General features: G+C 53.3%; 2 protein-coding genes across 2 annotated transcripts in view; one reads left to right on the top strand and one right to left on the bottom strand.

The window, feature by feature from the left end:
* Window positions 1-570: 570 nt before the first annotated feature.
* Window positions 571-13,790, top strand: DESI1 (desumoylating isopeptidase 1). The gene is made up of 6 exons (XM_032966977.2): window positions 571-819; window positions 3,727-3,748; window positions 4,910-4,979; window positions 7,590-7,699; window positions 9,086-9,208; window positions 10,293-13,790. The coding sequence occupies exons 1-6, from the start codon at window positions 741-743 to the stop codon at window positions 10,390-10,392; spliced, it is 504 nt and encodes a 167-aa protein (XP_032822868.1). The 5' UTR covers window positions 571-740; the 3' UTR covers window positions 10,393-13,790.
* Window positions 13,791-15,653: 1,863 nt separating this feature from the next.
* Window positions 15,654-17,056, bottom strand: part of ALG1 (ALG1 chitobiosyldiphosphodolichol beta-mannosyltransferase) — a 13,521-nt gene continuing 12,118 nt past the window's right edge. The window contains exons 12-13 of the mRNA XM_032966952.2: window positions 16,771-16,846; window positions 15,654-16,589 (exon numbers count right to left, since the gene is read on the bottom strand). Of these exons, the coding sequence (XP_032822843.2) occupies window positions 16,458-16,589; window positions 16,771-16,846 (208 nt within the window). The 3' untranslated portion in view covers window positions 15,654-16,457. The remainder of the gene's footprint in view (window positions 16,590-16,770; window positions 16,847-17,056) is intronic.

The raw sequence follows: 17,056 nt of genomic DNA, 5'->3' as shown, positions 1-17,056 counted from the left end.
GTGAAGAGTTTCCAATCAACGAATAGGGGCGGCGACGTTATTCGTGGGGGGGTGGGAGGGGGATGCAACAACAACAACCGCCATTCGCCACTAAGTGGCGGTGACGTCGCCACGATGCTTGTGCCAGGCTAGGTGCACCTTGAGGCTACCACATGAAGTGTCGAACGCCCGCTGGCAGGAGGTCACGGGGCAGACCCAGCAGGTGCCACGGGTCGACTGACTGAGACGACTGAGACGATTGGCTGATGCACCACCTGTAACCCCTACTGTGCCAACCTGCTGTGCTTTAGCCACCCGGCGCTCCGCTCGTTGTTGTGAGCGTCGCTCCTCCGCCCTCCGTTGTTGTTGGAGGGTCACTGCCTCCAACTGCCCAAGTAGCGGCGTCCTTCACGAGCCTCCTCCTCCTCCACAGGGGCCGACCTCGACACCGCTGGTACCGGTCATCGGCAAGTCCACTCAGCTCCACGTCCTCCTGTACCACGTCACTCCATCTCTTCTCTAGCCCGTGCCGCGCCCGCTTAGCCCCCTTCGATCCGGCGGTGCATGTCTGCGCTCACACGCACCGCCGTGTGTAGTGACGTCACTCGCGAAGTGTCACTCGGCGTCAGCATTCTGCGTCGGCTCTGTGAAACTCTCTGTGTCTCTGGACGCGTCTTTAATAATTTCAAATACTTTGGAATTATTCGCGGTCCGTTGTTTCGGATAAGTTTTTTACAAGAACGACGCAAGTTACGGCCGTCATGGAGAGCTACGACGTGAAGCTGTACGTCTACGACCTGTCCCGCGGCATGGCCCGGCAGATGAGCCTGCCGCTACTGGGTAAGGCGCGCCCCTGGCCGGCAGGAATTTCTAGGCAAGGCCGGCGCTCTGAGCGGACGGAAGGCCCGCGGATAAAAATAATGAAATTGGAAAATAAAATGTACATTTTATATCTTGTAAATGTTTAAAATCACGGCGTTAGCTCGTTCGCGGTGACCATGATGAGTGAGGAGTGTGAGTTGCCTTGGTGATGATGTTAGTCCGGTGGTGATGGTGGTGGTGTATTAGTGGTGACTGGCAGTTGCTTATGACTCGTACAGTACAATAACATTGCCCATGAACTAACATTGCCCATCACCTAACATTGCCCATGAACTAACATTGCCCATCACCTAACATTGCCCATTAACTAACGCTGCACGTTCGCCTTGTGTATCCGCGTCTTATTTACATATTAGTACAATAGTCGCCCCGCATCATGTTTCTGAAACTTCATTGTAATTATACTGTACTGTGATGAGTCAATGTTTTCAGTGTCTCGTGGAGACGCAGTTGCTCTTGCCACTTTCTATTCGTTTCATTGCCGTACTTTGATTTTGCACGTTTTGGTGATCAAGGTCACTTGCAGATAGTGCACCTGCTGGAGTTCTCACCTGGTTAAACAAATAAACTCGAAATCCACTGGTTGAGGTCAGCACTTTGAGTATCAGGAGAAGACAAGGACGGCAGACACTGAGGGTTCCTGTTCCCCGTGTTAATGGGGGGTCAGGGTCCCTACCGTGTCTTTATAGGGCCACTTCCCTGTGTTTATAGGGCCCCCTTGTGTTTATTGAACCCGTTGACGGTGTAAAGGTATTGGTGTTCATTGGGATAGGCCCCCTGTGGTTATGGGACTCGTGTCCCCTAGCGCCTTTGGGGGTCCCTGTGTTTATCGAGATGGGTTCCTCTTACCCCAGACTCTGAAGTTACCAAATACACGCCTTGGTCTTTGGCCTGGGACTGCGCCACGCGCTTTCAGAAAGGTCCCGGTGCCCCAAAGCATTCGAAAAACTCGGAAATTCCCACCCCCCATTCCCCCCCCCCCATTCCCCCCCACCCCCCATTCCCCCCACCCCCCCCCCATTCCCCCCACCCCCCCCCCCATTCCCTCCACCCCCCCATTCCCCCCCACCCCCCAATTCCCCCCCCCACCCCCCAATTCCCCCCCCACCCCCCAATTCCCCCTCCCCACCCCCCAATTCCCCCCCCCACCCCCCAATTCCCCCCCCACCCCCAATTCCCCCCCCCACCCCCCAATTCCCCCCCCACCCCCCAATTCCCCCTCCCCACCCCCCAATTCCCCCCCCCACCCCCCAATTCCCCCCCCACCCCCCAATTCCCCCCCCACCCCCCATTCCCCCCCCACCCCCCATTCATAAAATGTCTTTGCCTCGTATCTCGTACTCACGGTGCGAGCAGTGGGCGGGGCTATTGAGCGAGTGGGCGTGGTTATGTAAAAGTAGGGGGCGGGGCAGTTGATGCCACACTGTGTGTGGGGGGGCCTGGTTGAGCCTCCCAGAAATGTGTAGCGAGGAGCTCTCGATCCGGATCCCCCGTCCCCTTCATTGGTTGTGTGGAGGTTTGTCGCGCGGTGGCGAGTTGTTAAAATACCACGCCTGGTGTGCAGGAGGTCCTGGGTTTGATGGCGACCTTGACGCCTGCTGTATGATTGGAGTTTGCGTGTCTCTCACTCCCGTGGTCGCATGGATTTCCCTTCGGGCCCTCCGGTTTTTTTCCCCCCTACACATTTAGAAACGTGGGTTTTAGAATATACGGCTGCTGACATTAATGTCCGCGTGATAAGCCGCTTGGTTGAGCTATCATTTGTGGCCAGCTCGCTTCTGCAACAGAGTGACGCTCAGGGGGCCTTAGGGGCCGCCCATAAATGACGTCACGCACCTGGGGGGGGAGGGGTCAGACATTTGTGACGATGTGTGACGAGGGGGGTGGGGGGGGGTTTGAGAAATGTGACGTCACGTCAAAATGTGCAACTTTAAATAAATATAGACAACACGTTCTACTGAATTAAATAGACTTTTTAATAAATGTTTTCTCCTACAACATCAGAGTGCAGCGCCACATGAAATACGCACTACAATGTCAATAATTTGAAGCGTGTTTTATATATTTTGTTGGGGGGGGGGCAGAGCTTTGTGACGTCATATTTGAGGGGGGGTCTGACTTTTTGTGACGCCGTGTGACGAGGGGGGGTCAAAAATCGTCCAAAATCACGTGACGTCATTTATGGACGGCCCCTTAGCTGGTTAAATTAAGATAGGTTTTTACTGGTAGGAAACGTAGTGGACTGGAAGCCCAACCGGGATTAATTCACAGGAGGCAGGGGATTAATTGTGTATGTCTGTGGATGTCTGTCCATGTGTATTCGGACACCCGGATATATAACAAATGCGCTCCTAGTGGACATTACTGGTAGGAAACGTAGTGGACTGGAAACCCAACCGGGATTAATTCTCACAGGAGGCAGGGGATTAATTGTGTATGTCTGTGGATGTCTGTCCACGTGTATCCGGATATTCGGATATAAAAAATGGGAGGGGCTGGGTGGAGAGGGGAGGGTAGGGAGGGACTGGGTGGGGCGGGGCTGGGTGGGGGGTGGGAGGGGTGGGGCTGGGTGGGGTGGGGCTGGGTGGGGTGGGGCTGGGTGGGGTGGGGCTGGGTGGGGAGGGGCTGGTCACCCCGTGGTGCCCTTATAAAACTCAACGTTTAACTTACTCACGCCGGCTTGTGCCCGCCCTCACAGTCGGGCATATTTGCGGAATACACCACGTGGTGCCGCCGTTGACCCTGGCCATTGACCGAGCAACCCAACGTTCCTACCAGCTCCCTCCGCAGGAATGTGTTTGTGATTGTTCCTGCTTGTTTCGCTGCATCACTGATGCCTTTGCTCGTGTTCGTTCCCCTCTCTAGGGAAACAGCTGGAGGGGATTTGGTGAGTTGGTGTCCCACACCTCACCTCAATGCACCTCGCCATATTAAACTTCACCTCCAATTCCACATTATTCTTTATAGCCCAGGACCTGCCTTCTACCCTCCCCCACCTCCCAACCCCCCTACAGCTCCGGGCACCGGTGCAGTTGCACTGCCTACGCCCTCGATAACTGCACCACTGGGTTGCTCTTCCGTTTGAACATCTGACTGCGTGAGACTCACCGTGCCGCTCCGCACTGAAAATCTAAAACCACCCGCGGGTGATACAGCCCGCGCGTGTTGCTGTCCATGCTAAACAAGCAGCAGATATTGGTAGCCTCGGATGAGGTTACCTTCAGACCCTGTGCACGTGTGTGTATGTGTGGAGTGGTAGTGTAGCAGTTAGCGTGCTGCGCTACGAACCCGGTAACCCGATTTCGATTCCCGCTCACGGCTAACACCATTGGCGATTATCTGCACCGGCACCTAGGCCTCCCCTAGGTCGACTCGGCCTGAAATTAGTACCTGGTTCGGTGTGTAAACATCGCCACTTGGGAGACAAAGGTGGCCGGGCTTGGTGTTGGCCACCCACCCCTTCGTGTGCCGTGCCAGCCTTTATTAGTGCTCGCTAACAGCACTTGCCCAAACAGTCTGTTAAGGCTACATGGGGGATCTTTGTCTTTGTAATGATTCAGTGTGTGTATGCGTGTGAGAGAATCTACGTGTGTGGGTCGAGTGGTGGTGTAGTGGATAGCACATTACGCGACGAAGCTGGTTATAAATGATTAATAAAAACCAAGTATTTCAACCAATTTGTCCTATTTTGAGTCGGAAATAAAGTGTCCACTTTTCTTGATCCGTGAGAAATATTAATGAAACACTGTGGTGTCGGACGATCTCCCACGGTATGGCGGGACACTGCATTCAGTTTCATGTACGTGTGCAGCCGATTTCATTATTCAAGAAATAAGCCAAATCATATCCCATATATATAATTACCAGCACGCTTTCGACATTCTGAATGTCACATTTATTTTGCATGGGCCTGTGAAGAACAACATTTTTTATGTGCGAGCTCGCTCGATATCTCGAGCGTAGGAATCGATTACAATTGGTGAATCGACTCATAAGGACCGTACCATTGTTTGTCATTGCTCCGCGTACTCTGCACATGATGGGACAGGCACACGGCTGTGGTGGTGTTTGGACAGGAGTATTTCTACGGCGGAGGAGGCATTGAGTGCTGCCAGCCGGTGAGACCACTGACATGCACGTGCGCACCCACCCACGCACATAAAGACAAAGATCTCCCGTGTAGCCTTGAACTGACTGTTGGGGCGAGTGCCTGCTAGTGAGCACGTCACACGAAGGGGTGGATGGCAAGTGCCGCGCCCGGCCGCCTTCGTCTCTCTAGTGGCGATGTTTACACACTGTACTCGTTTGAGGCTGATTCGACCTGCGGAAGGAGGCCCAGGACCGTCTTATAAAATCGTCACTGGTGTTGGCCATGAGCGGGAATCGAACTCGTGTCATGGTGTTCGTAGCGCAGCCCGCTTACCGCTACACTACCGCTGCCTGTGCACACGCGCAGAAACGTGCGAGTGACGTGACATTGCCCTTCATACACGCGGGCCCCCATCAGCACAGTGTGCTGGTGTAGCCAGCTGGCAGTGTAACCCATAATCAACTTGGTCTGTCCCCAGCATGGACTGCTCCGAGCTCAGTCGAGCACCAGCACAGCCTTCCACGAGCACACCACTCTGCCACCTGCAAAGCCTGCCACTAGCACACCACTCTGCCACCTGCAAAGCCTGCCACCAGCATAGCCTGCCATCGGTGTAGCCCGCCACTAGCATGGGCTGCCAACGGCACAGCCCAGCACCGAGTTAACCAATCACTTAGCGTAGCTCTCCACCAGCCATCCCCCACCACTGGCGTAGCTTTCCGGCAGCGTGGGTTAGCAGCAGCACGGCCGTCATCCACAGCGATGGATCGCCACCAGCAAGGTCAACCATCGGCCGTACCCTGACACTCATCAGAATCAGAATCTTTGTTTACACTGGAGGAATCCGATGAGCTATACAGCTATTTTTCGTAGATGTTCAGTAGGTGCCGACCAAAACATTACAACAACAATCAATACAAAAATACGATAGAAGTGCAAAGTATTGAAAAGGTTAATAAATCACTTTAAAAAATCTATACAGATCAAACTAAACTATGTTTTATCTTATATTCTTAGCTCTTTCGGTAAAGTCACGTTGAAGGGAAACAATAAAATAATAAAAAATATATAAAACAATAAAAATTCTCATGACGTTTCGACCATAACACAAACGGTCGTCATCAGGTGTGTCGGTTTGCATCAATTTATTTATTTTTTAACGGCGTATTTATTTATTTAAAAAACGCCAGCGCCACGCGCAGTGATTTAGCAGTTTATTTAGAAGGACGAGTCCATCTATGTTCTGAAAAGAGGAGGGGGGAGACGAAAAATTAATGTATGCTGTCTGAAAGCCACTGTAAGCGTGAACAATCAATTAAGACCTGAAATGGTTAATCACATCTTTCCAATGATTGCTAAGCCAGAATCCATCTTCTCGGTTGAAATTGTCTCTGTGCTTGTATATGTGGATAGCCTTATGAACGAATCTCTCATGGTAGCCAGATAGCTTACAAAGAACCTCTGTCTTGGAAAAGTCAATGTCATGTGAGCCTACTGAATTATAACAATGATCTGCCACGGCCGAGGTGTTGGTCCTACCGTGTTTAAGGTCTGCTTTGTGTTCACGAATGCGGTCCGAGACATAGCGTTTAGTTTCTTCAATGTAACTACTACCACAGAGGCAACTTAGTTTGTAGACACCAGGGTACTGTATGTCCGGAATCACATCTTTTACAGACGGAACCAGATCACGGATTTTATGTAATGTGTTGAAACGGACCTGGATCTTGTGTTTATTCAAGATTTTGGAGATCTTTTTTTGTGATCCCCGCAATGTAGGGTAAAGTGATGGTTTTGAAAGGCTCTTCAAGAGGGTCCTTCTTCATGGTTTGAGTGATAGCTTTGCGGATTGTATAGTCGGAGTAACCATTAGCCTTAAGAGCTTGGTGTACGTGCTTGAGTTCACTGCCTATGTGTTCCTGGTCGGATATGCATTGGGCTCTATGGTACAGAGTCTTGATGAGATAATTCTTCTGTGATGGATGGTGGTGGGAATCCGGTTTCAGATAAGCATCCGTATGGGTAGCTTTCCTGTAGACAGAGTGGCCCATTGAACCATCAGGTCTCATTTTTATTAGGACATCTAAAAAAGGTAGCTTGCCATCTTTTTCGACTTACATGGTAAATCTGATGGCTGGGTGTATGGAATTGATGTGGTCGAAGAATTGGTCTAGAGCAGGCCGGCCATGTGGCCAGATGACAAAAGTGTCATCCACGTACCTCTTCCATAAGGTTGGGCGCAGAGTGGCAGTCTGGATGGCATCAGTCTCAAATTTCTCCATGAAAATGTTAGCTATAACCGGAGATAGGGGGGAGCCCATTGGCGTGCCCTCAGTTTGTTTGTAGAAAGTTCCATTCCAAGTGAAGTATGTATTGTTTTATATTTTTTTATTATTTTATTGTTTCCTTTCAACGTGACTTTACCGAAAGAGCTAAGAATATGAATTACTGCAGTCACGAAAGCTTTAAATCAAAATTCATGTTTTATCTTACCAGGTAAAGCCCACTTGGGTATTAATTTATTTTTCAGAAGCAACCAGGCCACAAAAGATAGCTCGACAAAGTGGCTTATCACGCGGAAATGTACCGCAGCAAAATAATCTAAATAATCATCATAGGCACCACCTCTGTGCCGCAGGGAGGAACGGTGCTCGGATCCCCGGACTCGGTGGAGGAGCTGGGACAGACGCAGGTGACGGAAGACATCTTCCTGGAGTACCTGTCGGGGCTCGGCGAGGACGCGTTCAAGTGAGCGCGACGCCCGGCACGATTCCCCTCCCCTCCCCGACACGCGCGGGAACGAGTGCTTCCTCCCGTCGGTCAGCCCCCACAACGCTCTCCGTGAACCACGCAACCGATTAGAACGCCAGCTGCCCCCACGCCCGGCGATTCCGTGAATTGTGTATTTTCGGGGGACCGCACGTTTGGGGCCACATTCAAGGCCACCACCGGGCACCGCCGGTGGCCCGCGGGACTTTGTAATGAAGAAGAACGGTGCTGCAGAGCAATGCAAGACCAACCTAGGGATAGCAGACACCAAGGGGCGCTCAGAAACACTTCGCAGAAGAAGACATCTCCCGGTCCCACCCTGCAGCAGCGCCATTGAAGGCCCACTGAGCTATTTAGCTCGTTTTCAGAAGTGACCTGGCCACAAATGGTAGCTCAACGGAGTGGCATATCATCACGTGTAAATTTATCGCAGCCAAATCCTCAAAACATTGTCACAGGTTCGAGGGTCGCTCTGAATTCTGAGCCACCCAGGGTTCCTCCCCGCGAAATACCGAATCGTCCCCACGCAGCCGGTCGCTGTGCGACTGTCTAGAGAGTGCGTGCCAGTGTGGCGCATTCACCAGCGTCCTGCGCGAGTGTTTGTGGGCGGGTACCAGTGTTTGTGGGCGAGTACCAGTGTTTGTGGGCGGGTACCAGTGTTTGTGGGCGGGTACCAGTGTTTGTGGGCGGGTACCAGTGTTTGTGGGCGGGTACCAGTGTTTGTGGGCGGGTACCAGTGTTTGTGGGCGGGTACCAGTGTTTGTGGGCGGGTACCAGTGTTTGTGGGCGGGTACCAGTGTTTGTGGGCGGGTACCAGTGTTTGTGGGCGAGTACAAGTGTTTGTGGGCGGGTACCAGTGTTTGTGGGCGGTTACCAGTGTTTGTGGGCGGGTACCAGTGTTTGTGGGCGGGTACCAGTGTTTGTGGGCGGGTACCAGTGTTTGTGGGCGGGTACCAGTGTTTGTGGGCGGGTACCAGTGTTTGTGGGCGGGTACCAGTGTTTGTGGGCGGGTACCAGTGTTTGTGGGCGGGTACCAGTGTTTGTGGGCGGGTACCAGTGTTTGTGGGCGGGTACCAGTGTTTGTAGGCGGGTACCAGTGTTTGTGGGCGGGTACCAGTGTTTGTGGGCGGGTACCAGTGTTTGTGGGCGGGTACCAGTGTTTGTGGGCGGGTACCAATGTTTGTGGGCGGGTACCAGTGTTTGTGGGCGGGTACCAGTGTTTGTGGGCGGGTACCAGTGTTTGTGGGCGGGTACCAGAGTTGCGCGCGCGTCGTTGATGTTGTCGCGTTATCGTTGCGCCGTGTGTCCGAGGCGACGTTTTCGTGTCTCCCCCTCCCCCACCCCACTCTCCCACGTCGCGTGCAGCGGTGAGCGCTACCACCTCTTCAAGCACAACTGCAACACGTTCAGCAACGAGGTGGCACAGTTCCTCACCGGCCGCCCCATCCCGGCGCACATCACGGAGCTCCCCGACGAGGTGCTAGCCACGTGAGTCGCACGGAGCCGCAGTCAAAATGCACCGCGGCACCCGTGAGCGGTGGCGGTCTTCGCAGCCGTCTGGCCGCGTAACGATCTGGCTCGGTTTTTTTTTTTTAGTCGTCGCTACGGCAGGTGGTGGAGGGTTTTATGACCTAAAAATTATTGGTCAAATCAGAATTGGTTTATCGATCGTAATGACCTCTTGCGTGTGGGGTTTGTTGTTAAGCTGAACCGTCCAGTAAACAAAAGAGTATTGGGATACAATCCTAGATTATTAAAATTGCTCCAGTCAGCTCTCGGTTATCCACGGACGGATTATCCGGGTTTCGGATGAACCGGCGCACGCCGGTTTGACTGTCGGCTGCTCCTCACTCGTTGAGGGTCGGCGACTCGGTGCCCAGGTGACCGCGAGCTCGTCGGCACGCAAACCGATTGCTCTACGAAGCAATCCACACACAGGCGCGTGCTACGTAGGCGAACAATAAACATGCTGCCAGAGCCCTATACACTACGTCTAACATTAATTATCCCCCATGTTACCCCAGTTAGTTGAAGTTGGTTAATCGAAGTTGGTTTCGTAAGTGAGTATTTTTACTCTCCCATTACTTTACAGTTGTGCTGTGGATGTCACGTTGTTGCGAGACGAGGAATTGTCGATTGGAAACTCGCGCAGAAAGCAGCGAATCACTCCGTGTTTAGATGGCGCCCCTCTGCAAGGCGATGCCACGGGACTACTTTTGAGGTCCCTCCGCCTGCCTCTAATCCGTACGAGCGGTGCGGAACCTCTCCACGCATGTATATGCACACGCAGCGGTCGTTGGGGTGTTACGCTCTTGGCCAACATCGGTGACAAATGTGACCCGGTCCGAGGCCATCCCCTAGGTTCATTTCGGCCTTTGACGAGTACCCAGTGCAGTGTGCGAACATCGGCGTACTGGAGGAGACCAACACGGCCAGGCACAGTTCTGGTGCCGTGCTGGCCTTCATTGCTGCTCGCTAACAGCGCTTGCTACGCAAGGGTCTATGAAGAGGCTAAGTGTGGGGGATCTTTGCATCTGTGTTCACCTTTTGTTGTTGTTTTGTTGGTGCGCAGCCCATTTGGACAGATGATTCTGCCGCTGCTGGAGGGGATGCAGGTGTCGGCGGCCGGGGGTCGACCTGTGGGGACACGTGGCTCCAGCAATCTGCAGTGACATCATCAGCGTCGTCGTCGTCTTCATCGTTGTCGTCATCATCATTGTGATCCGGTTATTACTACGCATGTAGCCATTCATCGACCCGTTAATTGGAATCGGTTCTTACGCCCACGACGCACTCGTGCGCAGGAGAATCGATTGCTGACAACTTATGCAAAATGTTATAGAAATTGTAGGCAATTTTTGTCCCGCGCTAACGGAACGGACGTGACGCAGCGTCGGATGCAGACAGGATAGACGAGCCTCCGAAAGAAACGGGGGAAGTTCCGTCATCTCTGCTGCGTGGACCAGAGGTCGGCGTGGAGCATGAAACTCGGAGGTAGCTCTGTGATGGCCGCTTCCACGGGGCGTTTTCTAACACGGAAGGTTGCACCACTCTGGGAGAAATTCCAATGGATCCTCTGTCTCGTGACACGATGACGAATGTGCATTCGGGATAAGATTTTGGAGGGGAAAAACGACTGCAGCAAAATTAGACGGGACAGATCGTACATTCAAGCAGGGAGTCATTTCGGCTGCGCTTGTCCCAAGTCGGCGGTCCGGAAAATATTGAATTCGCCCGGCACACCGCATCCGGTCGACATGTCGCTATGGCCGTGGCGACTGCTAGTCACGTGATGCCCACACCAGTCGAGCAGCGACTTGGAAAAACATATTTGGCGACAGGTTAAGAAGCCGTGCGCGCAGGATAAATGGCACGGACAGGACGGACGAGACAGACATCGCGAAAATGACGGGCGATAGAAACGAGCAGGAGGATAAGTTGATAGTTTAATCGATCCGTGACCTTGAATTGAGATCATGAATCGCGAAGGAGGGGTGTGGGAGGGAATACATGCCTAGTCATGAGGATCACAGTCGGCAACGTCATCGTCATCGTTAGTGGTTGTAGCTCACAGGACCTTCATTTCCATCCTGACGTCGACAGGTTTTTAAATGTTTATAATTGGTTAATATATACTGTAACATACGCACACGATAACGAGACGAAACTCCAGTCCTTGCAGTCCGCCCTGAGCCTCGCTTAGGTTGACTCAGCACTGGGGAGACAAAGGCGGCCGGGCGTGGTGCTGGCAACGCCCCCCCCCTTCCCCCCCCCCCCCCCCACCTAACTCACGTGCCATGCCGACCTAAATAGTTACTCGCTCAGAGCACTTGCCCCAACAGCTCTTGTAATCTACACGGGGGACCTTTGTCTTTTCGTGTGTATATACGTGTGCAGCCCACGTAATGTGGAGAGTGCCGTTTCACGTGCAGACAAAGCTCTGGTGGTGTGTGAGGTGGGGGTGGGGGCGTTGGCTGGAGCCCGTGCTGGTCCGCAAGTACTGGAGTGTGGAATCTCTGCTTCCGAGCGACCGTAGGGCTTTGAACCCGTTGGTGGTATTTAACGATGCGTGCGTCTTGCAATAAGAGAATGAAACGTGTTCCTCGGGTCCCCTTTGCCGTTGCACGCACGCACGCACGCCGAGTATCGTGAAGGAAGACCGTCCGTGTGCATAGATTCTTCCAATATTTATCCCAACGCGCACACGCACGCGCGCGTCTCCTTTGCGAGTGGTTCAGTTGGGCGAGAACGACGCTGCCGCTTATGCGCCGACCAGCGGCACGGAAGCGGCAGCGCGGCCGTCACCCCCCCCCCCCCCCCCCCGTCGTTTCGTCGCCCAACCTTCTGGCAGCTTTCTTAGCATCCTGAAGAGGCCTCTTCAGCAAAACGTCGGACTTTATGGCGGCACATCATGAAAACCCCGGAGAAGCCTCCGCCCCCGGTCTCCAGCAGCTGGAATTATTCCCGGCCGTGGCCGGGCTGCGCTGCGTGTGCGTGTCAAGGCACAGGTGCCCGAGAGATATTATTTAGATTTATTTTATACTTTTGTCAACCTAATAGTTTTTTTGTTAACGTTAAGTTTAAACGTCCTCGCTACATATTATATGCATATATAAAAACGTAACATTGTATTGAAATGTGGTTATTCTACAAAAGGAGTATGCGCAGCTAGGCCGCTCGCCCGAAACGTCGAGCGGCGACTTTATACGTTTTCCCCGCTTACCGTTGCCGATTTTCCCCGTTGTACAAATCCCGTGGAACCCGTCCCGTGGGATGGCCGGCGCAGCTTTTGCGGCGCAGCGTGCGGGTTCCAACACCGGAGCGCCACGCCCAGGCACTGCGCGCCTCTCTTGTGTGCACGGTGCGTTGAACTTCTTCCGCACCGTACGCAGCCAACCGCGCTCATCGGAGGTGCGGAGGGGGGGGGGAAGGACGACAAACTAAAGACAAAGAGCAGTTGCAAAGAGAAATGAGTTTTCAATCTAGGTTATTTAGAAGTGCAGGGCATCCCAATATCGGAAGAGCGTTCCAGACGGCGGCAGAAGCGCCTCTGAAAGCGCGCGATGCGGCATGCCGTCTTTGTTCGATGACTGTGCCGGTGTTATCCCCCTCCGCCTCGTGGTGCGTGGGGTTTCTCTGGGTCCTCTGGTGTCCTCCCATGTTCAGGATAATTCCGAAGGAAACCGTCCAAACGTGCACAGAACACAGAATAATGCCTCTGTAAATAAAGGGGCTCACAATAATAACAATTCATGCAAAGCAACGATCAGGGCCGCAAGTTCAAATCCTGGTCAAGGCGCGACTCGGCCTCTCATCCCTTCCTCCTATGGTTATTCTGGTCCCCGGCATAGTAATGTGGAATTTCAACCTAGAATGATGGGCCCACGCTCGTGTGAGCACATGGACGAACGTTGCCATATTAAACGCGAGTGTGTATTCGTGTTCTTCATTGCAAGGCCATGGCGGGCCACTGACATGCGGCCCCCTGACAATACACAAACGGCGAGAACACCCCCCATCATCGTGCTGTTGTCCAACCCCCAATGGTTTCAGATGGTGTGGCGGCCCTCGCACTGATGATGTCTCATCGGCGAAAGCGGGCCCCCTCCACTGGAAATGAGTTTAGCACATGTTCGTTTGCCGGACACGACCCGAGACTTCCATTTCACACGACCACCGCGGCCACTTGAGGCCAACCCCTTCCAAACCAGCACCCGCAAATGACATTCACCCACCGTCGCGAGCATCTCCGCCGCGCTCATCGGGCACTGGGGGTAAGGAGCATTTTCAACATGACAACGCTCGCGTTTCTAATGGTGTAAGTTCGCCGAGTCGCTTGTCAAGAGCCTCTTGTACTTGGTCAACACGTACAAAATGTGTTATTATATGGTAGAGCCAAGCTGTATGTTCATTTATCATTGCCCGCCAAAGGTAATTTGAAAGTCCAGTTTATCCCTCGGCAAGGAAAAAGGCCTCCCTTGCCCCATGCCTTATGGGTTTCTGCTGCTGCTGATGTTCCCGTTGTAGCTGTGACATTTCTCTAATAAACTTGTCGTAAAGATGTACGGTGGTGACGAGCGAAAGAGCCGAGTGTTTGTTCTGCTGCTGGCAGGAGACGGCGACGATCCGAGTGTCGGATTAAACTGTCAGGTTTGGGTAAAGGTGTAGCCCAGCGTGGATCGGAGGGGTGGGGGACAGGGTGAAAAAGAGGAGGGGGGAAGGGAAGTGATAATTTGCCCACGACTTACACAAGCGAGGGCCTCAAAGTGGGCCTCTAAGAACCCCTGAGCTGCTCTGCCTGCGATTATTAAAACACCACTTGGTGGACGGACCTCCACGAAAAGCTCTGCCGAAGCCCCGACAGAGTATTTTTTTTTATCTATTCTTCCACACTGGCCAGAGCTGGGAGGACCTACGCGACACCCCACCACACGTGACTTGCTGATCAACTCTTGGTGTACACATTGTTGGGTGGTGGTAGGAGGCTGCTGGGGAGCGGAATGTTGAATTTGAGGCGCACCATCGTTAGAACTGCCATGCTGGGATAATCGATCTAAAACGATGGTACATTTTCAGCTTTAAAAATTGGCCGCGAAAATCGTGTTTCATTATTTAAACTTGAAATTCGTCTCAACACCTGAAAGCGCCCACCTGGGGTGGAGCCGGTGGCACAGTGCATGGGCGCATTGTGCTATGAATCCGGCCACCTTGTGAGTCGCGGCCACGGTTCCTGGCCACGTCCCGGACTCGTCCTTGGGCCCTCGTCTCACTCGCCTACGTGAGGTGTGGTTGGACAACCCCAAAATCGAACACGGCAGGGATGGGGGGGGGGGGATTTGTCATCGAGCGAGTGGATACGCCGGGCAGTGGTGGCTATGCACGTGGCAGCCTGTAATCCTGCACTCCGGAGGCAACACTGAGAGTTGGTAGATCACCGCACAGATGATGCGAAACCCCCTTCTCGTGGGCGTCGATGAGGTTGCCGTACCCTGGCTTGCCAGCGTAAGGCGGTACAAGTGGACTAATTGGCATCGGTTTCCATCTGTACGGAGGTGGAGCGTTGGCCCCTCGTGCGCGTGAATATTCTCCGAGTGTTTCCGGTTTCCTCCCACCTGACTGGACAATGATTGGCTGAAAAGATATGAAAAAAAAATGCAGGACCCTCTTGCAAGAGATTCTCTACGACTCAGCTATTGTTGTTCAGCCACTACCCATGTTTCTCAGAAACCTAGCTGAAAACCATTCAGGACGATGTGAGCCATGAGAATTACTTCCATCAATGTAATTAAATGTATCCGCAACATGAAATTGATTAACCAATTTCAGTCCCTAATTTGGGTTTCTAAGAGCCTTTTTAATCATTGAGTGTTCAGGCTTTTGTCAAATATGCGAAAAAAATGTCAGATTTAAAAAAATAATGCCAACGATCCTGGGCCGTTGTCCCCGTCACACGGCAGACTCCTCGCACGAGCATCGCAGCGATGTTCTGCTCAAAGCAACTCCGAGGTGGTTGCTACATCCGTTCACATCCATCCGAGTCCGGAGTGTCAATTCCACATTTCTCTGGCAGGGGCAAGTCTATCAATCATACTCGCGACTGTTTGTTTACTTCGAGGAGGTCCAGATCAGTTTCAGTTACCAATGTCCATCAATGTCACACAATCACAAATTCATTACAGGCGCCATGGAGTTAATGGGCATGAGATGTGCCACGCGGTGGGTTTGGTTTCACAGACGAGAAAAGTCTTAAAGAGTGGAAAGCCCTGCCTTATTCACGCTTTTCCATTTAACAAATTAAGTGGCCCAGGTCAGACGATGATCTGACTGGTTTGACTCGGTCACAATCGATATGGGGGTTGGATGCGTGGGGTCTCGGCCTTGCCTCGACCAGCACAAAGAGCTCGCAGGAAGACTTGTAACTGGACACTCAATGTTCCAAGGTTCACATTCTGCTGTATTTTACAATAGTGTAACAACATCATGGCTACTGTACAGTATTTATAAATAATAACATGGGACGGTTCCACCATAATGAAGTCCCATCATTGAGCACCAATATTCCATCGGCATTTGCTTTTTAAGCGGTAAGTCTTGGGCGGGTTTCAACGTCGTGTGGCCGGGTCAGCGATCGTGGATTGCTTGCTGCTGGCTGTTTGGAGGTATGAGCCTCTCCTTTATAACCCGAACCCATTTAGTGCAGGAACACACAATATTGGCAACCGTAAACTAACATGTATTTACGCATTAACGGTCAAGACCTGATGTACCACGAAGAACGGAAGAGGAACCGGTCCCGCAGGTGTAGACGTGACTCGGCACAAACGGGTCCCCCATCGCCACTGTGCAGGATCAGAGTTGTGCATCCTGATAAAACACCCGGCGGCAATGACCCCAAAAATGTGGGAAAGCCATTCGGCACAATCCTACTGCCGTCACGGGACCCCCCCAACTTTGCCAGTTCCATTGAACGCTCGCTGCTCCGTCAGTTGTCATTGGTCCATTGGACATCACCAGTGGACCCAATCCAACTTCTCCGCTTCTTGAAACCACGACGTGAGCCTCTCTTTGCATGCCAGTCGTCCCGCAGCACCCCTGGAATAAACTCGTCGGTGCGACGGAGAGACGATGCGATGGAGGGGCTTGTGCTGGACTTTGGCAGGCGACGGCAGGGGTGTTCCCGAACGCGGCGTAGCCGGAACCTAGCGCAGTCGGAACGCTGCCATCGCAGCACCGGACATCACGGCGCCAGCAGCACGGGCAGGACCACCCGCGTCCAGTTCTCGCGCCACCGCTGCTGCTGCCAGACGCGCAGGCGGGCGCGGAAACGAGCCAGCTGGTGCCGTTGATCGGCAGGCCCGGCCAACAGCATCTGCACGCAAGCGACAGCGAAGACAAAGGTCCCCTGTGTGTAACCTCAAGAGATGGCACCGTGCAGCGGCGACCGCGTGCTGCCTGGGCCACCTGACAAAAGGCCTCTGGGGGCGTTGCCGTGCGAGCGGAACAGAGGGCCCCCCCCCCCCGCCCGCTCCCCAGTGTTTGCCGCGCGTCACCTCCAGCTGCTGGGCGAGTTCCCGCGAGTCTGAGAAGACGAGTCCGTTCTCCCCGTGCCGCACCAGCTCGTGCAGGCTGCCACCGGCGCGCGCACAAGCAGAGGAATAAAGCCCGGCGTCAACTGGCCGAAAAACGCCTCGATGTATAGAGAAGTGCAGAGCTCGGGCAACCGTTGGCTGCTCCCCCTTCCCGCTAGGTTGGTTCCTCCTCGGCAGTTGTGGGAGGTAATGGGCGTGACCCACGACACAGTGGTTGGCACACTGCACTATGAACCCAGTGGCCACG

This window comes from Petromyzon marinus, chromosome 37, assembly GCF_048934315.1.
Source record: "Petromyzon marinus isolate PM22_M1 ecotype Great Lakes invasive population chromosome 37, UKy_Petmar_22M1.pri1.0, whole genome shotgun sequence".
NCBI classification, from domain to species: Eukaryota; Metazoa; Chordata; class Hyperoartia; order Petromyzontiformes; family Petromyzontidae; genus Petromyzon; species Petromyzon marinus.
The sequence above is the reverse complement of the archived record's forward strand: the minus strand, read 5'-3'. Positions and strand labels throughout refer to the sequence as shown.

Excerpts from the sequence above, each read along its gene's own strand:
- DESI1 (XM_032966977.2), top strand. The coding sequence starts at position 741 with ATGGAGAGCTACGACGTGAAGCTGTACGTCTACGACCTGTCCCGCGGC. Across the intron at positions 820-3,726 it reads GATGAGCCTGCCGCTACTGG|GGAAACAGCTGGAGGGGATT; the intron begins GTAAGGCGCGCC and ends TCCCCTCTCTAG. Across the intron at positions 7,700-9,085 it reads CTCGGCGAGGACGCGTTCAA|CGGTGAGCGCTACCACCTCT; the intron begins GTGAGCGCGACG and ends CGTCGCGTGCAG.